The sequence below is a fragment of the Anabrus simplex genome, chromosome 2 (assembly GCF_040414725.1).
Source record: "Anabrus simplex isolate iqAnaSimp1 chromosome 2, ASM4041472v1, whole genome shotgun sequence".
Lineage (NCBI taxonomy): Eukaryota > Metazoa > Arthropoda > Insecta > Orthoptera > Tettigoniidae > Anabrus > Anabrus simplex.
Window position 1 is genome coordinate 1002602714 of NC_090266.1, and position 24845 is coordinate 1002627558.

The 24845-nt window shown below is 39.5% G+C and overlaps 1 protein-coding gene across 2 annotated transcripts in view; it reads right to left on the minus strand.

The window, feature by feature from the left end:
* The window catches only part of Ppat-Dpck (Bifunctional Phosphopantetheine adenylyltransferase - Dephospho-CoA kinase), a 329132-nt gene that overhangs the window by 23050 nt on the left and 281237 nt on the right, over positions 1–24845 (minus strand). Inside the window, exons 6-7 of one of the 2 annotated variants that reach the window (XR_010859349.2) lie at positions 18737–18955; positions 16000–16116 (exon numbers count right to left, since the gene is read on the minus strand). Coding sequence is in view for 1 of the 2 variants with exons in the window: in XM_067141882.2 (XP_066997983.2) it covers positions 18752–18955 (204 nt within the window). In the remaining variant the exon portion in view is untranslated. The remainder of the gene's footprint in view (positions 1–15999; positions 16117–18736; positions 18956–24845) is intronic. The other variant, XM_067141882.2, reaches the window with a different exon arrangement.

The following is a 24845-nucleotide window of genomic DNA, read 5'->3' on the forward strand; positions in this document are numbered from 1 at the left end:
CGCGCCACGTGGGAGTATCACCTCTCCCCCTGCTACGCCTGCGTAGCAGGTTTGTGGACAGGAGACTTAGGTGGAAGAACTACAGGGGAATTACTCTAATATCCCATGTTGCTAAGATAATGGAAATGATACTGGAAAGTAGAATAAGGTTGAGGGTTGAGAATCAGATACAGGAAAATCAGTTTGGTTTCAGAAGTGGAAGGTCAACAATAGAGCCCATTTTCATTATGAGACAACTAATGGAAAAGCAATGGGAGTACGGGAATGATATGGTGATGACATTCATTGACATTGAAAAGGCATATGACAGTGTCCCCAGGACGAAAGTTTGGGACAGTCTGGTGCAAAAAGGAATTGGACAGGGATTAATAAAAATGATCATGGCATTATATAAGGAATGTTGTAGTTGCGTGCAAACACAAGTTGGCAGGACAAGTAGGTTCAAAATAACTAGTGGGCTGAGACAGGGAAGTGTTCTATCACCAATCCTGTTTACAATAGTAATGGATGACATCATGAGAACAGCAAAAGCAGCATATAGAGGAAGAGAAATGAACATGATGTTATTTGCAGATGATATTGTGATTTGGGGAGAAGACGACAGGAAGGTTCAAGAACAGTTGAATGTGGTGAATGGGAAGATCGAAGAATGTGGATTGAAAATAAGTGTAGAAAAGAATAAAACTCTTGTTATGACTAGAGGGGAGAAAGAAGGGAAAGGTCAGATTAGACTTGCAGACAAGCCCCTCGAAGTAGTGGAAACGTTTAAATACCTGGGGAGTGAATTAATGGAGAATGCTCGACTGCATGCTGAGATTAGTAAAAGGATTCAAGCTGGAAGTTGTTTCTATCATAGTGTAAGACAAAGATGTGCCAACGGAAGCAAAGGATACTATGTACAAGATGTATTACGTACCCATAACAACTTATAGAGCAGAAACTTGGACAATGACAAAAAAGGATGAGAGTCGAATACAGGCAGCCGAAATGAAGTTCTTGAGGAGTGTGATACAGAAGAGTAGAAGAGACAAAATAAGGAATGAGAAAATCCAGGAAGAAATTGGAGTGGAAAAAATGAATGATAGAATAGAGAAGAGCCGACTAAGATGGTTTGGGCACATAAAGCGAATGAGCGACGAAAGAATGCCAAAACAGGTGATGGAAATGCAAATCCAAGGAAGGAGAGGCCGTGGACGACCACGATTGAGATGGAAGGATACCATCCAACGCAGCATTATAGAAAGAAACCTGGACTGGGACACAGTGTTGGAGGAGGAGTGGTGGAAAGACCGAAGAAAGTGGAGAGGAACCATATTTGCCCCTACCCGGCTACAGCTGGATAAAGGGAAATGATGATGATGATGACTTGGGTGGAATGTATACAGCACCAATGATTAATTTTGTGGTGTTAAAAGTCAGGGACACAAACAACTGTTCAACTGTGTTAATGCACGGTATCAGAGTAGGTTTAAACCTCTTGCTAATACAGTTTGCCTCATGGGATGCCTTCATACTCGTTAAAGAAGACCTATCACATCTGAAAATTGAATACGTTTCGAGTCCGAGTTCCACATCACTAATTTCATCATTTAAGTTTGTTTCGGTTAATACCATGAAGTCATAGTCAGCTAAACATGAAGAAATTTCAAGTTCAGTTAGTTTGCTTCGAAGTCCATTTACATTTTGATAGTATTCTCTAAAGTGTTCAACTAACCTTTTTATTGATGTCTTTGGTGCTTTCTTAGTATTGAAACGGGAACGCCCTACGAGCATTCATGTTTCATTCATTTATTAAGAGGAACTCGCTAACACCCGGCCGTAAGCATTTAAAACTTGCGCCGAGCGCACAGGCATAGTGGGAACTGCAAGCAAGCTTGCACTGTTCCAGAACACCGGCCAAGGTCAAGCGACGTCACGCAGAAGGTTCTTTCGTGTTCCATAGCATTGCAGCATGAACGAAATGTGATATCAATATTTCAATAACGTCACCTTGCAGGCAGGAATAATGAACGCTGCTAGCCAAAATTTCATGTCAATCGGTGTAAAGATGGCCAAGATATAAAATTTTCTTGGGGCCCACATGTGTAGCCACACCTACCGACCTTCGGCAATATAAGCGAATCGCCAGCCTGGGGTAAAGCAGAGAGTGTGCAGTGTGGGCAGTGTGCAGCTGAAGTGTGCCGTAGGCAGAGAGAGTGAGGGGAGTCGGCAGTAAGCCGTGAGTTCAGTGTGTGTGTGCAAGTAAGCACGTCGCGATATAATTCGTCACTCGGTCCGGCTGTATACTTGAGTTCAGAAACGTTAGTGTTAGAAGCTTTCTCCGTGGGCTTGAACTTTGTGCATGAACAAAAACGTAATTTCGTTTTTATCAGTCTGTACGACTGGGCGATTATATTTCGTTTGTGGACTATGAGTGTTTCTAGCATAAACTGTGCCAACCTTGATTTCATTTAAAGACTGTGTTTCTAGCATAAACTGTGCCAACCTTGATTTCATTTAAAGACTGTGTGAAAACAGCGATAGTGTTTCTAGCATAAACTGTGCCAACCTTGATTTCATTTAAAGACTGTGTGAAAACAGCGATAGTGTTTCTAGCATAAACTGTGCCAACCTTGATTTCATTTAAAGACTGTGTGAAAACAGCGATAGTGTTTCTAGCATAAACTGTGCCAACCTTGATTTCATTTAAAGACTGTGTGAAAACAGCAATAGTGTTTCTGGCATAAACTGTGCCAACCTTGATTTCATTTAAAGACTGTGTCTATCCATTGAACTGTGTTCGTAATAAAACTGTGCCAGCCTTGATTTCGTTCAAAGACTGTGTCTATCCATTGAACTGTGTTCGTAATAAAACAGTGCCGACCTTCATTTCATTTAAAGACTGTGTCTATCCATTGAACTGTGTTCGTAATAAACTGTGCCAACATTCCCTCTTAAAGACAGCATTAACTTGTGGAAAACGGTATCGTAATTTCTTTCCGAGGGACCACGCCAATTCCCATCATAACCTGTTCTGAATCACGTATGATCTTAAGTGTCAGTGATAATCTTATGAAAATTACGACGTAACAGAACTTGGACTGTCGTTTATTTCAACAAGTGTGTGAATATTGTGCTCATGGTGTACAGTGCAGAGACTGTACCCGGTGAATTTAATTTTCTTTGTGAAGTGCTTAATCACTGCACCTCGGAAGGTCCTAGATTGTTTTCGTTTGTTTATTATTCCAAATACGATAATTCCTTCCATCTTATTCTCATGGACTCAGACTTTATCCTTGCTGCTAAAGTGCGTTCAACATCATTGACTGTGGGAACTATTTCGGTGTGCTTCGCCATAGAGGTGTCACACCAGAGTCCCATGACGTCCGATGCGGAAGCTCCACATTTCCCCGTTCCTGCCTCAGGTTCGAGTCGCCATCAACACTAATACAGAGAAAACACCGACGACGGAAGACAACGCCGACGCCGACCGCAAGACGACGCAGACGACGCAGACGCCGCAGAACGACGTCCCCTCCACGCCTTCAAGGACAACCCCACGATTCAGCTGTAAAAGGTGACATAATTCTTTGCATATCTATTGAATAAACTGAAGGATCCACTTAATCATAATTTTTTTTTCACTACCCTTCTCTCTCACTCTCTTAGCATGGGCCGTACACGCCTTGTCGTTTCTCATGCTCTCCGATAAACTGAAGTACGGGCGTTCCTGTTTCAGTATAGTGTATCTGATCTCTGTGAAATGATTCCCTATCTACATTGTGTATTGTATTCCTGATATAAGTTATATTTTCTAAATCATTTTCTGTATCACTTAAGTTTTTGCCATTAGGATTAGCATCCCCCCCTCATTTTCTTAATTAGTTTCCCGCGAGCATTCTACTAGATATTCTATTGAGAAATTTACCAAACTTAGAGGTTCCTTTTCTGTTAAAGTGTACCAAACTTAGAGGTTCCTTTTCTGTTAAAGTGTAGCCCATCTTTTCTAAAACCACTACCTCTAAGCCAACTATTACCATCGACAAAAAGGACATCTTCATTACGGCATAACCAGTCAAGAGTGGAGTTCACAGCATCTATGTAGCGATAATCAACATCATGCCGATATAAAACGCCACTGAGACAAGACTTTGCCGCTGGAAACCTCCTTTTAATCGCAATAATAAGCCTATCAGTTTCGGCCATTATGTAACTAGGTGTTGAGAAATTATGAAGGTCATTTGTGGCAATATGAACTATCAGGGCTTCAGGATTTTCCTTAATAATGTCACTGTTTACATGTTCAGCAAGTTGACCCACTCGTATGCCTGGATAGCAGTTCGCAATTCCCTCTTCAACTTCGGGTCCAACATTTCCTATCATCGAGTCCCCCACTATTACTGTACGGGCTTGTTTACGTACCGGTCGCCGACGGGATATTTTTTGTCTTTTCGACACTCCAGCTGAGTCATGTTCTATGTTTGCCTCATGATCATTACATTCTAACACTTGAAAACTGTTTTGTGTCACTAAAATACTATTTACAGAATCTTTAAATGCAACATGTTTCCGGTTAGGCCTAACATTCTTCGACGTAACCTCTTTAAAATCATTTCCGTATTGTCTCGGCATTTCAACATTATTTTGTTTAAAGTTCTTCAATTCCAGCAGAGCATTTTCTAGATCCGTTGACAACATTTTAATTATTTCATCTTTGGATGAGAGTTCAAGTTCCAGATCTCTTATTCTAAACCTCAAACGTATTCTTAAATACGTACTCATAAGAAGCATTAAGACTATTAAGACTAGCATTACTTCTGTGAATAGACCCATTGCACTTCATGCACACATTATTACCGAACATTTCACCACTTGGAGAAAGAACTAAATCACTGTTTACCGCCATTCGAATAAATGACTGATTCATTAAATGAGTACTTCAATAAGGGCTCACCACGAACCACCAGCGTTAACATGCATGGAGAGTCGACTTTGCTATATCAGCAGTGCAGAACTGTAGAAACAAAAGAGGAAGCTGAGTCCCAAATGGATGAAAGCACAGCAAGGAAAGAAGGAAGCAAACTTAAGGTACCATTCAATTTAAAAGACGTGGGGTAGAAATGGGATGAGGATTGCAAGTGAAGATAGGGATACTGAGGATGGCATAATTAGGTCCCCAAGTGGAATTATCACACAACTAGGAAAAACACGAGTCACTCGGAGTAGGGCTGCGAGTATTGTGGATATTACGACAAGTAAATAACTAGTATGGAACACAGGCTATATAAATAAGTGCGTGTATTGAATAAAGTGGGAATGATGAGGTGAGGGAATTAAAGTCAGAAAATGAGATTGTGGGAATGACAGAAACCTGGCTCTCAGTAGGATGTGAACTACAGATACCAGTTATAACATCTAGAATAAAACAAAACAGAAGAGGGTATGTAAAGGTTATTATCCAGTGGGATATCTGTGTTTGGAAAGGAAGCACTAACGAACGGGTACAACTAGTGGAGTCGGCCTTGATGTAGTAGTTTCGGTTAGGATAATTAACCCTTTGCAGACAAATTTTTTCCTTGTGTAGTCCTGCACTAGTCATATTTTTTTCTCTGTAAAAGCTGTATAGTTACAATGAAGGTATAATGAAGATACAAAGTCTGACTCACAACATTATGACTTAATTTATCACTCTAGATACACACTGTAAGCAATAAACATGTAGTTGAAAGACAGTTTGCCCCTTTCCTATTTATATTTCTTCTCCGTGTGGTACTTCTCGAAGCATTCACTTGTATTTTTTCTCTTGCATAGCAGTTAGTCTCATCAACAATTTTTTTTTTTTACCAATTCTTCCGTAAAAAAATAGTGTAAAAAATTCAACGGGAGTAGATGGTTTCTTACCTGTGAGAGGTGAGAAACCACTAATCAAAGTGTGTGGTTTCTTTACAAAGTTCGGATCAGCTGGGTGATAAACTCTCCAACCATTGTCTGGTTCACTACTATTTATATCGCTTTCATTCTCGCATTCAACTACTTCTATTTTGCTAGAATTATCATAACTCTCAGAAACATTAAACTCAATGTCCATAACTCATAATTCATCATCACTGCTGTCGATTTCATCTAAAAAACGAGCTATATCAGACAAAGTAGCATTACGTTGTCTGCGCGCCACCATTTTCACAGCTGATTAATGTAAACAACAGCTCGTTCTTTAGTTACCTGTAAAACTCGTAAAACAAAGTTTTAACGCATCTAGAAGGCTGTGACATTCCTAAAGGTTCTATACAATAACTATAAATAGCAGCAGAACGCATAATTTCTTCACACGTATATATATTTACCGCGGAAACAGGTGGCGGGTATATCCCGACATACGCCCAGAACAGGAAATTGGGATGTCGGGAAATGCTCGACAGACGTCCGCTGAGGGTTAAGAGGGAAGAGGGAGAGAATTAATTACAGGATTCTGTTACAACCAACCACAGGGATTGCCCTTTCCTAAGAAAAAATTCTTTAATGACCTCATGGGGGAAATAAATGAGACAAAACTAGAAAATGAAGAAGCAGGAATAATTATAATGGGAGATTTTAATGCAATAGTGGGTGAAAAAAATCTAGTGTACGATACAGAAACCAATGAAATATTAATAGAGGGAAGGAAAAGTCAAGACAAGGAATGTAATAAGAATGGAGAGAAACTATTAGAAACATGTGCATCAGAGGAACAATACATAATAAATGGTTTATGGCCAGGGGATGAAACAGGGAATTTAACTTATATTGTTGACAGGAGAGAGCACGATAATTTTAGCTATAGCTTCTAGGGAGATACTGAATTACAATAAAGACAAAGGTGAAGAACTGGGCTGCATCTCATCATTTTCCAGTTGTTATAAAGTTGCAGAGAACTGAAAGAAAACAAAAGGAAAATCAACAGCTTACTAATGTACATAATTAGTTGTTAAGGTACAGATGGAGAGATGAATATAGAGACAAATGTAAGGATTATTTCAGAGGAGAAATGTTCAAAATTTTGAAGATACGTACTGAAAATATGATGAAGCATAACAACATTGATGAAGCAAAAAAGAAAGTGGAAAGAACAATAGCAATAGAAAGAAATCTGAAGTGATCAGGGTCCAAAGAAAATACAGAAATGAGGGATCACAGGAATCAAGGGTAGAATTCTTTAAGGAACACAGGGAGTACAGAGATATACTAAATGAAAATAATAAAAAAATTGACAGGCCGAAACAGTAGAGATGAAGACTGGAAATCAATAATGGGCTAAGTGCCAAGAATTTGATAATGAGTTATTCAAATTTTTTGCTTTGTTAAAAACTTTTGGTTAAAATAACCTGAACTAATTTGTTTATTTATTATCTAGTGTGAGATTCATATTACTACTTCAAATTTTGTTTTCAATTTGCAACCTCTTATTAAGGAAACAGAATATCTTATTCAGAAAAACGTGGAATGTGCTAAGTGACATACCTTTATCGACAAAAATAGGGTAAGTGCCAATAAAAGAATTCTCAAGCTTTATTGGTAATTTACACCGACCTAGAGGAAATTAAGAATCCAGTACTAGACTTGGAAAAAAGGGTTAAGGGACTAGAATTGAAAGATCTATCACGAGTCACGAAGAACACAAAGGAAAATATAGTAGTATATAGACTGGAAGACTCCAATATGAAGACTTTTAATGAGCTGATAAACAAAGTGACATCGTTGAATAGGGAAGAAAATAAACGTAGACTATAGGGAGAGCGATATTGACAAGGCTTGCAGAATAGGAAAGAACATATCACCAACATGGGCACACGTAACATGAATGCCGCCGCGAATAAAACATCTGGAAATTTTTACAGTTTATAAGAATTTACGAGAAGATATGGTGTGACATAACATCATTCTAGAAGCCTGGCCAGGCACATATATAAGGAGGCGGTCTTGATGGTGGAGTGTAGTTATTGTTTAGTTGGGAGTTGTTTTAATGAAACGTGTGTAGAAGTCGTGTTTGAAGTATGTGAATTGGTTTTGTTGAGTTGGTAGTTGACATGCCACTGGTGCAGTCTTTTTCTCATTCTTCATGATAGGCAGTTGTTCAAAATGGTATTTATATTGGTGTGACAACTGTATAACAGTTTGTAAATAAAATTAAAGTATACAACTGACAGGATTTTGTGTGCGTCTTTGTGGATACATCATTGTGACCGTGACAGGATGTAAGAATAATTTTCGAGTGAATGCGAGTGTAAGTGCAAATTAGAAGAATATGCAAGTGATACTACAAGGTGTACAACTTTGCTTCCGCCGTTTGCCGATGGATGGCGACAACAGTACGTAGCGGTCGAACGAAACAGATCGCAGATGTCAGGCAGTTAGCTTGGACCTCGGTCAACATAACCCCATTCAAAGTTAGTCGATGTGTGTCTGCATCATAAAGGTGTTCTCGATTGAGCATGGCAGTGTATGATCCAAATTCTCGGCATTTGCGGGAGGTGTTACTGTTTTATTTCAATATGAAGAAAACAGCGGCTGAGTCTCATTGAATGTTCTCACGTACGTATGGTGAGGACGCTATTAGTGGAAGAACGTGTCGTGAGTGGTTTCAACTCTTCAAGAACGGAGATTTTAACGTCGAAGACTGGCATAGTGGTGGAAGAGAGAAAGTTTTCGAAGATGCAGAATTGGAGACATTGCTGAATGAAGACTCGCGTCAAACTCAAGAAGAATTGGCACGATCAGTGGGAGTGACACAGTAAGCCGTTTCAAAACATCTCAAGACCATGGGCATGATTCCGAAAAAAGGAACTTGGGCCTGTATGAGTTGAAACCAAGAGACGTTGAACGGGGATGAAAAATGGGTTCATTACGATAACCCAAAACGCAAAGAATCATGGGGATATCCCAGCCATGCTTCAACATCGACGGCAAAACCAAATATTCACGGCTCCAAGATCATGCTCAACATTTGGTGGGACCAGCTTGGCGTCGTGTACTATGAGGTGTTAAAACCTGGTGAAACAATCACACGTGCTCGTTATTGAATGCAATTAAGGCGTTTGAGCAGAGCATTGAAAGACAAAAGGCCACAATACAGCGAGAGGCACTATAAAGTGGTTTTGCAACACGACGACGCTCGACCCCACGTTGCAAAAGAGGTCGAAACATACCTGGGAATGTTAAAATGGGACGTCCTACCCCACCCGCTGTATTCTCCAGACATTGCTCCCTCTGATTATCACCTGTTTCGATCAATGGCGCATGGCCTGGCTGCCCGACACTTCCGATCACATGAAGAAGTCACAAATTGGATCGATTTGTGGATTGCTTCAAAAGATGAACAATTTTTTTGACACAGGATTCGAACACTGCCCAAAAGATGGGAGAAAGTCGTTGCCAGCGATGGACTCTACTTTGAATGATACATGTGTAAGTAATCTGTTTCATTAAAGCCTCCAATGTTGGGGACAAAATGGCAGAAGCAAAGTTGTACACCTTGTAGAAAATATGTCCGTACAACAACTCAAAGACGAACTCGCCAAGAGAAATCTTCCGATGAATGGCAAGAAGAAATCACTGCTGACGCTGCAGAAGATCTCTTTGAAAAAGGCGAAGATCCCGATAAGTTTTTTGCGAAGTCGATGAAACGTCGGACGAAAGATCGGAAGATGAGGTAAATATCACCAAAATGTATTCTAAGTCGACAAATATGGTACAGACACTATATTCCACCTTAACAGACCAAATTTTGAAATAGAATGAAAAATTTTTGGACAACATTTCAGACATCAATTGCAGCCTAACGGAACAGGTTGCAGACAAAATTTTGAAAGTAAATGACAAAATTTCAGACGAAATTTCTCAAGCTACTACAGTTTTAACCGGACAAATATCATCAGTGTACATGCAGGTTTACAAAGTAGAACAATGCCTAGAATCAAAAATTTCAACAGTAGATAGTAAAATTTCATCCACCGGGCGAGTTGGCCGTGCGCGTAGAGGCGCGCGGCTGTGAGCTTGCATCCGGGAGATAGTAGGTTCGAATCCCACTATCGGCAGCCCTGAAAATGGTTTTCCGTGGTTTCCCATTTTCACACCAGGCAAATGCTGGGGCTGTACCTTAATCAAGGCCACGGCCGCTTCCTTCCAACTCCTAGGCCTTTCCTATCCCATCATCGCCATAAGACCTATCTGTGTCGGTGCGACGTAAAGCCCCTAGCAAAAAAAAAAAAAAAATATTCATCCCAAATTAACATCACCAATCGATTAACGCAGCAGATATCGGACATCAGGTCAAAACTGGGACAGGTTGAACTAATCGATAGTAGGGTAGGCCAGCTGGAAGGGGACATCTCGAAACTCAAGGAGGAGGTGGAAATCCAGGTTTCCGGCATAAAGCAACAGGTTGAGGGAAATTTTGAAAGCCATACTTTTGCTGTTGCAGGAAGTTTAGAAAACCGGTTTTTGACCATAAAGGGAGATGTGCAGCATATAAGAGAAAGCATCCTTCACACGGTAGAAGACAGATTAATTCAAACAGTACTTATCTCGATGCCTCTAACCCCCTCAAACCTAACCGGCATTACAGGACACCTAGACCTGAAGGTGATTATAGAGAGCCTTCCGGAATTCCACGGGCGACTGGAAGAGAACCCGACTAGCTTCATCGAGGGATTGGTCAGTCTACTAGGGGCGACTAATCTACCGGAGGACATCTTCGTTCAACTCGTCACACCGCAGTTAAGGGGACAAGCCGCTACTTGGTGGAATAATTTGAAGGGCTTGAACCTAAACTGGACTGACTTCTAGATTAATTCCAAAGGGATGAAGAGCTCTGTGATAAGGAAACTACTGACTGATGTACAACCCACCGGCATGGGACCTAGCGCATTCATCCTCCAGAAGTATCAGCTCTTCAAGCGGCTACATCCTGAAGGAAACGAGAATGAGATCCTATTAGACATCATACAGCTACTCCACGACGAGATTAGACCCCTAGTGAAGGTATCACAACCGAGATCCTTTGATGATCTGTGTAGAATCATTGCCCAGTTAGAGGTAGAACACAAGAGTAAAGCCACAGAAGAGATCAGCTTGGTTAGGAAATGCTACCAGTGTGGAAGAACGGGACGCCTAAAGAACAAATGCCCAACTTTGGCGTCGGAAAACTAGGTCTGGTACGTTCTGGATAGAGGGGGGATGGGACCAGGAACAGGAATGTGCCTGAAGACCTGTCAGGCAAGCAGCCCGGGACAAGTAGGAAAGGGATTGGTCAGACTGTGAGCAGAACAGACCAACCTCACGCAGCTATCATCTTGAGGATAGGCTACGAGAATTTTTCAGCCATACTCACTGCCAAGCAAGCCACTCATTCGTAAATGAGACTGTTGCCCGATTACTACTGCCTATGTATGAAGTCTCACCATCTCGGAAGGGTATTGGAAACAGCGGATGGGGTAACCTATTCCATCCAAGGAGAGACTAACCTAACCACTAAATGCATAGACCTGCCTACTGTAATTAACGTTGCAGTGATTCAGAACCTAATACCTGACATTTGGTGGAACACAAGGTGATCCTAGACTACTCAGCTATGAAGTCTTTTTGGGAAAAGACAGACGTCTGAGGGTCGCCTGGCACAATGGAAATCTCCGGACTCGCAATGATATTGAAGTCAACGTAGACCTGGGAGATAACCAGTTAACACATCTTCAACCAAGTGAAGAAGAGGAGCTCAGACACGCCACAATGGACTTTCTGGAAGTCATCACCAATAAAATAGGACAGACTACCACTGTAATGCACACCATTGAATGCAGCACATCCTCACCCATCAACCAACGCCCATATCCAATCAACACGGATAAGCGCAAGTTCATCATTCAGAAGATTCAAGAGATGGAAGGGCAAGATCTCACCGAACCCTCTACATCCTGTTGGACTTCACCTATCGTTCTACAGAAGAAGAAGAAGAAGAAGAAGAAGAAGAAGAAGAAGAAGAAGAAGAAGAAGAAGAATTGGGAGTGTGGACTTATGCAAGTTGAATGAGAAAACCTTTAGTGACACCTACCCCATTCCTGACCTGAAAGACTCAATGAAACATGTAAGTTGATCTAGGATTTTCAGTACACTGAATCTCAACTCCGGATACTGGCAACAGGAGGTCGAGGAAAGTTCTAGGCCATTGACTGCCTTCATGACACCGAGAGGATTGTACCAGTTTACAGTAACGACTTTTGGATTGAAGAATGTTGCTGCAACCTTGATGCGACTGATGGATAAGGTATTGTCAGGATATGTTGGAGATTTCTGCCAAATGTACTTCGACGACATCTTAATCAGCAGCAAGAATTTTCAAGAACATCTTGAACATCTGAAGAAAGCGCTGGGACAACTGAAGATTCGTAGAGTGACTTGGAAATTGGAGAACTGGCATTTCGCCCAGTCCCACGTAGAATATCTTGGCCATGTCCTAACATCTGAAGGTTTAGAACGGCAACCGGAGAAGAACTGAGCTCTCAAAGAAGCTGAACGCCCATGGACCAAGCGTCAAGTACGTCAGTTCCTTGGCTTGTGTGGATGGTATAGCAACTTCGTGCCACACTTTTAAGAGTAGGCAGTACCACTCACCGATCTACTCCATAACAATCGCCCGTTCCAATAGATCAGCAAGGAAGAGGCAGCATTCCAAGGCATTAAGGCTGCGATATGCATCGCTCCCAGTCTAACCCATTACGACCCTCAACAGAAGATATGCCTGCAGATGGACGCCAGAGACTCCTGCTGAGGTGCAGTTTTATTCCAGGAGGGCAGTGACGGCGGAAGGGACATCATTGAGTATGCCAGCAGAAGGCTCTCTCTCACTGAACAATGCTACTGCACTGCTGAGAAGGAGGCCTTAGCCGTGGTGTGGGCCATGGGAAAATTCAGAGACTACTTGGAGGGAAGGAAGTTCCAGCTGTACACCAATAACGCAGCTCTCAAAATGGTTAACTCAGTCTCTGGCTCAAAATCTAAACTGATGCGATGGGCTATGTTAACCGCAGAATTTGATTTTGATGTGGGTCACGTCCCAGGATCAACGAACATAGGAGCAGACAGTTTATCTAGGTACTCGGCGATGGAACCGGAAGTTAGGAGCACCATTGTCGAGAGGGAGTATCCAACACAAAAAAACAAAAAGAGCGAAACCAATGAACCTGTTTTTCTAATCATCAAGAAAGAACTTGACCTGGGCGTAATCAAGGTATGGCAAGAACAAGATAAGCCCTGTAGGACCATGATGCAGTGGATTAGGGGACAGAACACTGATAGTCGATTCGTCCCGAGGGAATTGAAGATGTCCTACAAGAACTTCCGGGTTGACAGAGGACTCTTAATGTACAGATCTCACCTCTCTGACAAGCCTGCAGTAGTGGTGATCCCCAGACAGCACACGAAGGATATCCTCGAGAAGTTCCACGACAGCACTGAAGCCGGACATCCAGGAGGTGAAGAGACATATCAGTCTATCCGACAAAGGTTCTTCTGGGTCAACATGTGGAAAGGCATCCTTGACTACGTGAAAGGGTGCTACATATGCGCCTGCACCAAGGCGAGCAACAGGAAGGCAGATTCCAGTTAGCGAGGAAGATGGCTGTAACGCCCTTGGGAGGTCTTAGCCCTGGACATGATGGGTCCTTACCCTAGAATACCACGGGGTGAAACAGGACTCCTAGGAATCACTGACCTCTTCACAAGATGGAATGAAGTGATTTTATTATCTTGAACTCATGCTATGGGAATGGAACAAACATCCCCCTTGGATGATTGTGCTTACACTCAAGGCCATCACAGTCTTAATGATGTATAAGAAGAGGATCCATTTTGGTTTTAAAAGCTAAAATATTCATGATTAACCACGTTTTAATCTTCAAAATACGTTAATTCACAGTATTTTTAACATACTTTCTGTGCAATATCCTTACTTTAGATGTTATAGTATAACATTTTATGAAATCGTTGTCCAACATTTTACTCTATAGTTTATAAGATTAGAAAGATTCCATATCCATTAATTTTTATAGTTGATATAGGCTGATGATGCCCGTAAAAAAAAGGGTGAAACATGTACCTATGACTTTTATGTATTATGTATAAATTTTAACCACATGAAATAGTGGATTATATTGTATTGAACAGGTGGATCTATAAATATTATAATAATATTTGAGATATACGTCAACTTCAATATGGAACCACAATGAGAATAGTTACTTAAGCAAGCTTTGGCCAAGAAGAGAACCCTTACCCAGGCCAAGGCTCAAGATGTCGAAGAGACCCAGATCTTCCTACTTCTTGTGGGTCAACATGCGGAAAGGCATCCTCGACTAGTGAATGGGTGCTACAACTGCGCCTGCACCAAGGTGAGCAACATGAAGGCAGATTCCAGTCAGCGAAGAGTACTGCAATGTAACCACCCAGTCAGTAATAAGATTGGAGGGTTTTTACACAGGTCTCGCATCTAAGTAGGTTGGTCCCGTCGAGGTCGATAAGCAGCTGGGCCATGGTGCCTAATTACCAAAGACCAACCCCTCCTGTCAAGGTCCATGCATCAGAATTGCGGCGTGTCACCCAACCGTTGCGCATACAGAGTAAGCCTGGTACTGCCACGGGTCCACCTGGAAGGGAGGTTACTAATGACACGGCAGAATCTAGTCATGAGGAGGAGAATGCATCGACTACCACCGAGGAGGAGGCTGGCAACGAGGTGACACCAACCCCCTACACGGCACGATCCAGTCAAGAGGAGGGGAGCACATCAAGGGACGTCGAGGAAGGGAGAAGTTATAATCTATGACCAAGGCAAAGTCGACTAGTGTGCTAGACTGTTGAAATTGTTTCAAGTTATAGGGGGGATATTGATGCAAGTGTAATGGACTAGTAGAACTTCGAAACAATTCTCTAAACCCATGGATAAATATTGAAAATATCAACTTTGATTAATAGGTGTTGTTATTATCATTATTATTTTTATTATTACTACTATGATTATTATTGTTCCGGGGATTTTTGTGGAACGCAGAGGTGAAAGAAGGTGCCGGGGTGATTGGGTCTAACTACAATGTCAAGAATTTAATTTAAAATGTAAACTGAAAGTTATAAAGTTGAAAAACAACAAACTTAACAACTTTTCACTTAGTGAGATAACAATGACATAGCAATTTAGAAACAAGACTTAGAAAAATCCAAGATTTCAGAACTTTAACACTCTTGGTCCACAAGCCCCTAGTTTTACAATTTTTGAGCTCCAGCTCAAATTTTACAGACGAGCATAAATTTGTTCAAAGGGCAGAAATCCCCTAAATTCATGGAGCACTTGCTCCCAAAATACAACATCTAGCCTTCAAGAGGCATACAGTAATCTTACTTTGAAAGAGAGCTAACAGGCACCCAGTTTTCCAAGCCTATTCAAGGCAACATCAATTTACAAATTCTGGCCTCTGAAGGCACAACTTACAATAGGAAAATGATTATACAGGGGTATTTAATGCCCAACCAACTGGGCCTTCATGTAAAAGGAAAAACGGTTAAATAAATGGCCCGAACACAAAAGGAATGGAGGTGAATGCTTGCACTCCCAGATAAGAGCACTTAAAACCTAAAGAGCACTAGGCTGGAGAAACAGGGGCTATTCCCCAAATGTCCTTCCTAAGGGTGACACAGAAGAATTTTGAAAAAATAATTTCCAGTTGAAGAGGTGACTTGCATAATGATAAATCAATGCATTATGGAAAGGAAGAAAACCAGTTACAAACGTAGTCACCTCAAACCAAGATGAAGGGGAGCTCGAGAGGGTACGTCACTCTCTATCCCCGATTTACAGTTAAAGATTTAATGAAGATTTTACATAAGCCAGCTGAAAGTTACATTTTTAGGAAAATTGGATTACATAGTTAATGATTCGGACCTTTCCCTCAGGTTAAACTGCGGAGCAAGCAAGAAACAAAGATGTTATGTGGCCATTACCTTGTCGGAGTACTGCTGCCTGATGAAAGAGGCGCCGCCCGCCTCCTGCTTGACACACACACTAGGTCAGATGACGATCAATTGGCCAAGAGATGGGAAAAGCCTCAGTTTATAAACCTTCGGGGAAAGTTCGAGATTATTCAAGATTAAACTAGCCACACCCTCTCACATTTATTGGTCCCTTTAAAAGTTACACTCCAAATCAAAGAAGAAGAAGAAGAAGAAGACTGTGATTAGTAGAAAATTAATTACAGAAATTAGGGATTGGCTAGATTCAAAACTGGCGGAAAGAAAAGATAAATATTGTCAACCCAAAAATAAATGAAACATCAGTTAGTAAAAAAAACTTATGAATACAAAACTTCTTTAAATTATAAGTTCTTTCACTTCACACCAGGATACATGATCATAATTCTTTGGTAGTGTCATCTAGGAGAATTTGTCCACACTTCTTGATGAATGAAAAACAAGTAGAAATTACACAGTTCAGGAAACTTCACAATAAAAAAATTATTATATCAGATTTTAGTGGTGACATCTTCAGAGTAAAGTTCTAACTTGTTGTATTATTGGTTTCACATTTGATAGATAGAGGAGTTCTTTTAGGCGCTAGATTTAAATTCGCTGCTTTGGGGTGTACCCCCGGTACAATTATTATTATCTATGTAGTTACGTACGACAGGTTGTCAGTACAGACTTTATTTGGCATAAATCATGGTCGTATAATTTATTATTTGTGTGTTGTATGAGCTGTCTTGTGTAACAGAACTTGTGAGGTTATCTCACAATACTTCTGCCGTATGTTAATTAATACGACTTTATTTAATGTATAAGAACACACAATTAATAGTATATAATCTGTTATTACCTGTAAAAATGATGTATCAATCCAACGTAATATTCCCTATGGGAATCAAAATCTTTATCATCTAATGGCCAGGCAGGCATCAATTTTTGAAAATGAGACAAAGTCTCTCATAGTGCATTGGCACTGTAGCCTATGCAGTGGCCTCCACGGTATGCACTAGCTATGCGTCTTGGTGGGTGTGCCATTTACCAACTGAGGAGACCAACTTGGCACACTGGGGCGAAACGCTGGCAACCAGGAATGAGTTAGCTGGAAAATTTCTAATATCCAATAACGGACCAACTATACTGGTATTATTGGTTCAGTGACCCAATATCTGCTGGAGACTAATCCAAAGGCATGGAGTGAAATATTCCTTCTTTCTATTTTTGTTATACGAGTAGGCAGCTTTCCGAAGTTGACCTTCAGAAAAGCAAGATCAGATTTTTGCGGAATGAAATAATTGACACCACAGCACATACTTCTCATAAAACTGAACTCACAAAATGGACATGAACAACTACTGCAAATACAACCAATAATCTTCCCGACTAAAAACATATAGCAGTTTTTCATACTGGTTTATTTTCTCCATGCTCTGGTGGCTGTTAAAGATAACATACACGGTTATTGATAATGAATGGAATTCTCTCCTTTCTGCTGGATAACAAATGAATAAAAAATAATAATTTTATTGGGTTCACATCCCATTAACTACCTTTTTACGGTTTTCATGGATGCCGTGGTGTCGGAATTTTGTTCTGCAAGTGTTCATTTATATGCCAGTAAATTTACTGATACGGGAATGAAGTATTTGAGCACCTTCAAATACCACCAGACTAAGACAGGACTGAACCTGCTATCTTGTGCTCAGAAGGCCAGTGCCTTAACTGTCTGAGCCACTCAACTTGGCAGAAAAGAAACAAATTCGATACTTGTTAAATAAAGATGGGATGGTAGATAAATATAAGCATGTACATGCTGGAGCGATGATAAAAACATGGTGTAGCACTGCTATACCAAATAAAATGGAAGTATGTACTTCTATCAAGGTGTTCATGTTGGAGGAACGATAAATTGTTCAGGTATTATGTACAAAATAGGCAATTATAGGCAGTATGGAATTCACATATAATACTCCTGGTAATTCAAAATGAATAATTAACCTAGAGTACGGCATTTTCAATGCAAGGATTAAAATATGCATTTAGGCATAGATTTGCAGCCTAGTAATAATTATAGAGGTTGCTGCACGACCTAAATGAACTCTAACTTTAACCTGTCACAAACAGTAAATCAGAATCTAACCACTCAGTAACAATAACCATTGAGCCTACAGGCTCCCTGAAGGTGTCATGACTAACAGTGATGTTCATCCACACTATGCAGTTTTTTATATTGACAACCATGTAAATCCATCAGTTATCAACATACCAGATGGAGAACAACGGAGTGAGGAAAGAATGAGGGGAAAGAGGGTGGGACATCAATGGTGTTACGAAATCTACCGGTCACTTACACTAATAATCATATAACTTTTGATCCAGATTTCCCCTTTAATACCAAAAATAAATCAGGCAAAATATCATTTCATGTGGTATATTTATTTTTTAACCACTGGTCATTCTTATGTCCCAATCAACATACAGCAAATTAAAATCACCAGAAACAAAGAAACAACATATTTGTTTGGCTTCCAGGCTAAGTTTCTAAAAATATAATAAATGAGGAAATAATACAAACATAAATATATATAATAATGAAAAAATATTTATACTTTTTTGTCATTTTAGCCTTTAGTAATGAGAGTTGGACCAAGACTTTCTGTTCTGTTTCCAAATATTTAATTTAAATTCATTTTAACTTAATTAGTATAAAATGAAACATTACCTTTCATATCAGATATCAAAGTACTGCCCTAGTTTTAAGAAAATCTTGAAGTTCATTCCATGCCTTTTCTGCTTGATACTGAGAAAAACTTCTGTCCCACTCTGTACAAAAGACAACATGAGAATGAGCAACAAGTTCCATGTTACAGGGCTGCGCAGCAAGACGAGCTTTGGCTTCTGCGGGGCTCAAATGATTACGTGCCTCCAGTCTCCTCAGAGCCTGCACAAAATATAAAAAATGAACACTCCAATATTAAACACATTTAGCTTTCAATTTAAAATTCCTTGCTATCAAGGTATATTTATAATTCCACATATTAAACAAGATTGTACCTGGTATATATGAATGAATTTCATGAAATTTGGGATTAAACCTATCTACTTTTCTTTTAATACATACCATTGAACTCTAAATGCATCTCCATACAATGAAGACTGTACTGTGTGACAAATGTTGTTCTGCTATTTTACAGTGCTATCCACCAGTTCATACTGAACAACCTATTCCACAATCTCAAACTCTTGAAATCCTGGAAACAAGGTTAACGACAGTAGTGAACCCTAACTTGAAAGAAGTGTAAATTATACTATTTCTCTCATACACAACAGAAGTGATAATCTGCAATTCTGATACAGATGTACAATTTGTTCACAAAAGATAGAGCTGAAGATACTTCTCATGGAGCTTCCTCTTAGATCCTCTGGGGAATTAATATTTTGATGATAGTTGGGAATTTATGAAGTCTACCAACACAGTAGGATAATCTTCATTTAGTGACAGAAATTGAAAGGAAAATAAATGACAAAAAACCCTTTAGCAAAGGATTTAGGAAAGAAACTGAGGGCATAATCTTTGGAATGGAGGATAATAAAACCACAGATTAAATCATCTTCAAAGAGAGGAAGATCATTCCATCCATACACAGGTTTGATGCAGCCCTTCTGTGAGGTGACATTTTCAGATTTACACAACTGCTGTAGTAACATGGGGTTCAAAACATATTCCTGTAATAACAACCTTTAAGAATCTATGGACAAGTTAAATAACCTGGCAATTAGTTTTCAAAATACCAGTTAGTATGATGTTCAAGCAGATATCTGGACTGTTTCTGTAGTGATGGTCCTCTGCTCAAGTAGCTAGGACTAACAAATACACAGTGGTTTTCAAAGAATTAATAGTAAAGATTTCCTGAGGACTATTCATAAGTAAAGCAAACACTCGATGACAGACATATTACGCATGCTACCAATATTCTTGGCACACTTCTGACACAACCAGGCTTATAAAACTGGAATTTGATTGCATGCAATCAATATCAATGGGGCATTCGGATGGAACAAAGTGGAGCTGGTAGGCAAGATAGCATCGGTAGTACTAGAAATTAGTGATGTCCAGGAGAGGACAAGGAGCAAATGAGCAGGAGGTAAACAGGTTTTAAGAGGCATTGAGTAATGCAATAGTAGGATCAACAGAAGATATAATGTAGTACTTTTTTTTTGCAACAGGTTTAAGATAACACTAATACTTTCTGGCTTACCACAACAATGGAACAGAAAGGGCTAGAAATAGGCATGAAGTGCCCATGATCTTAACTAAGGTACAACCACAGCATCTGACTGGTGTGAATATGGCTAACCGTGGAAAACAATCTTCAAAGCTGCCGACCGTGGGGTTCAGACTCATCACGTCCATGACCTGAACTTCAAGAAATAGTTGTATTTATTTTGAAGTCATACATGCCAATGTGGTTTAGTATCAAAACAAGTAAATATTTTACAGAGGCACCAAAACCTGTGTACCAATCAATACAATCTTCAAGGTACCTGCCTGAAAATTTACATGATATTGTCGACCCTGTGATACAACGAAATGGCTTTTTTGCTCATCCAGAACATTTAATGTTAGCCATGATACAAGATAATACAAAACATGTAAGAGAGCTCGGACTCTGACTAATTCTAAAGGCGAGGCGGTTAGATCGAAGGAGAACAACTATCAGAACATTCTTGCCACCAAAACTCAATTTAAAGGCTCAAGACTACTCGGAAATAATTAACTGGATGGAGTGTGATTTATCTTCTTCCCCAGTATTAAAAGAAAGCGGTGACGATGAGATTAAATCATATAGTCACAGTGACTCAGTCCCTAACTGGGATATACCATTCAAGACATACCCAGTTCACACACAGGCAGTTGAAGATGTTGAAGACACCCAGATCTTCCTATCAGGCCAACAAGTACTGCTGCATAACTGCCCAGTCAGTAATAAGATTGGAGGGTTTCACGCAGGTCTTGCACCTAAGTGGGTTGGTCCTGCCGAGGTGGATAAACAGCTGGGCCATGGGATTTACTTACTAAAGACCAACCCTCCTGTCAAGGTCCATGCATCAGAGTTGGGGCAAGTCACCCAACCATTGCGCATACAGAGTAAGCCTGGAGGAGAGGCTACCGACGGCACGGCTTAGCCTGCTCATGAGCAGAATGCATCGACTATCATCGAGGAAGAGGCTGGCAGCGAGGCAACCCTGACCCCACCGACACAACAGGATCCGATCCGGCAAAGAGGAGAAGAGCACACCAGCGACGTCGAGGAAGAGAGAAGATACAATCTATGACCAAGGCAAAGTCAACAAGTGTGACAAAGTGTGTAAATTGTTTCAAATAGGGGGGATACTGACACAAGTGTGATAAACAGATGTAACTTGAAAACAATATTCTCTCATCCATGGGTAAATAATGCAAGTGTCAAGCTCGAATTAGTATTCTTTTTTTCCTCAGATCTTACAGTAATTAAACCCATAGATCCGTACATCTCACACATTAGTAACCCAACCAATATATTAAATAAAACTAATGGAACAAACAAGATGAAGCTCCTAATTGGAGACTTTGGCAAAACGGCAACACTGCATAAAGAAGATAAATACCTTAGGCAATATAAGACAAAATAAAAAAATAAATAAATAATAACACACCGGCACTATGTGGAGGTTCATAACCTTCCTCCACCCTATTGTGTCAGTAATACTCGTCTATTCTCTTCCTTCTCACATGTCACGCATCTGAGCAAGCAGCCACTGTCCTTGAGCCATGGTACCATATGCTCGACGTGTCTGCTTACACTTAATCGTGACTCCCTCTACTTTTCCATGCTGCTGCACAAACATGTCGTTTCTTCAGTCCACTAAGTTGAAATATTCTACTTGTCACTTGAAAGATCATGATCCACTGTCTCACTATTATAGAACACCACTTAATTCTACACTCGCCATGTCTTCTGTTTACAATTTTCAAGTTATTTGGCCATTCTCATCTTCCACTTTGATCACACATAATTTTTGTTTTCTGCACATATTTAAATTTCCACTCCTGATCCATTCATTCCCCACCCATTTTATGATTTTCTGTTCGTCCCCCTGTTTAAGTAATTCTTGCTCCCTAAGACTCAATAGCTTACTTCAATTAAATAGATATCTCAATCTTAAAACAAAAATTTGTAAGATAACCAAAGATATAGAGTCTTTAAAACATTGTCTGAGACTGAAACCGATTCCGAAATTCTTGAAATCAACGCAAAGAAAGAACTTAAATAGTTATAGTATGAACAAAGTTCAAAATAAAATAAATGACATTTGGATAAAGAATGAAATTAAAGCATTATATAAAAAGAAGTCCCAGTTAAACTTACAACTTTATAAGACACATTTAGTAGTGGCCCAGATATTGGTCCCATTAGAATGGAAGAATAGATAACAAATTAACGCTCTTGTTGGATAAGAAACAGACTACACTGGATAAGAAACTAATGCAATTAAGAGTATCGTAAACACAACATTCTAAACAAAATATAGATAGAGAATAAACCCTCTAGACACCAACGCTCTTACGGTCGGAAATTTGATAAATACACAATTTTCGGGTAAAAAGATGGAGCTCTTAAATAAGGGCCCTAAATACAATTGGCCTAAAAAGAAAAAAGAGGTTGACATCATTAACACAGTGGCCGAAATAGAGACCAATGTTTCCAAACTCACATATGAAATACAAAGCGAAAATAAAACGGAAATAAAGAGGAAACTTCCCAGGCTAGCCGAAGATTTGAGTGCTAAATTTGTTCTCAATCAACACACATTAATACAAAATTTAAAAACTAAGATAGAAAACAACAACATTGTGGTAACTAAGGCCGACAAACAGGGATCAATAGTTCTCTTAGACAAAGAAACATATATTCAAAAAAAAAAAAAAATAGGATTTCTTTAACAGCAATGGTTACATGGTTGTTAATAAAGATCCATTGGTAAAGATACAGCGTAATTTAAAGACAATAATAAAGAGTTTGACATTTCTGTTTAATGAACAAGATCAACAACTCGTAAATATGAATCCGAATATTCCTGTGGCAAGAGCTCTTCCTAAAGTACATAAGAATGATATTCCAATGCGTCCTATTATCAACTGCCGTAACAGTCCAACTTATAAAGCCTTTAAGTACATTCATGGCTTCCTTAAGAGATATTACGTATTTAATAACAAGCAGCCCTTAAGGAATTCAATAGATTTTTGTGACATTTTAAGCAAATTTAATCTTCAACCAAATCAAGCAATATGCTCTTTCGATGTGATTAATATGTACCCAAATATTCCGACTAATGACACAGTTAACATCATCTATGATAATATCTGTAAACATAGTGGCCTCGGTAGAAGGGAGATCGATGAGTTCATGAAACTTTTGAATTTTGTTCTGGACAACAATTATTTTACATTTAACAAAAAAACTTATAAACAGAACGGTTTAGCAATGGGTGACCCAATATTGGGCATCCTAGCTGATATTTACATGGACTCAACTGAACACACAAAAGTAAAAACTAATATTAAAGGGATTTGTTTATTGTTGAGATACGTGGACAATACATTCACAATAAGTCATAAGGATGTTACCAATAGTAGCAAGATTTTGGAAAATGTAAATATCGACCCTTACCTGAGTTTTACAAAGGAAGATGAAGACAAGGGTTCTTTAAATTTTTTAGATATAAAAGTTAAACGAACCAATAACACTTTTGAATTTCAGGTATATAGAAAGCCTACATACTCTCAGATAACTATAAATAATTCCTTATTACACCCCAGTTCCCAGAAACAAGCATCTTTTCACAGTTTAATTTACAGAGCACTAAGAATCTCCCTTTCCCCTACTAACTTAAGGAATGAGTTAAACTACATAAGAAACATAAGATGGTAAACCGCTTAATTCATAAAATCAAAAACAAGTTATCCACGAATCTTATACCTGACAAACCAAAAAGAACTAAATACGCCACTTTCACATGTAGTAGCCCAGTAGTCCACCAAATTGCTAATACTTTCAGTAAATATAATATGAACATAGCCTTTAGAACGATTAACACAACTCAAAACATATTTTTAAATTATAATAATATTAATTACGACAATAATATATATTCAGGTTCAGGAGTTTACAGATTAACATGTTCTCAGTGTGGAAAATCATATGTTGGACAGACTGGATGAAGCTTTTACATAAGGTACATGGAACATTTCAATGCAGAAAAACATAATAAATACTCGGCAATGAGCACCCACATGAAGGAAACTGGACACCGTTTCACTTCAATAGAAAAAGATCTCACAATAATCAGGAATAAGGCAAAGGTAAACTTTTGAATGAATTAGAGAGTGTATACATTTTCTTGGACAAGACACATAATAAAGATCGTAATCTTAATGACGACATGGAAGTCAGAAGTCCGCTACATATTTTAACGCCTAAGTTATTAAATACGGTCAACCCAAGCCATAGTAAAGTCCCTCAGATATTTAAATCCTTAGGATTAAAATCTCCCTCTATTTCGCTAAATACTGACCCCACACTTGCTCTTCCAAATAACGCCCCTCCTATACTGACAACAGCACGTGAAGCTCCACCTACCCCCTCTTCCCCTCAGCATTCCCCAGCACCTCTACCGTATCGATACAACACTAGAAATAGGAACTTCAAACAGACTAATGCTGCAGATACATTAGGACATACGTTACATCTGGAGAATGACCAACTACCCATTATTCAACAAATAGTTTT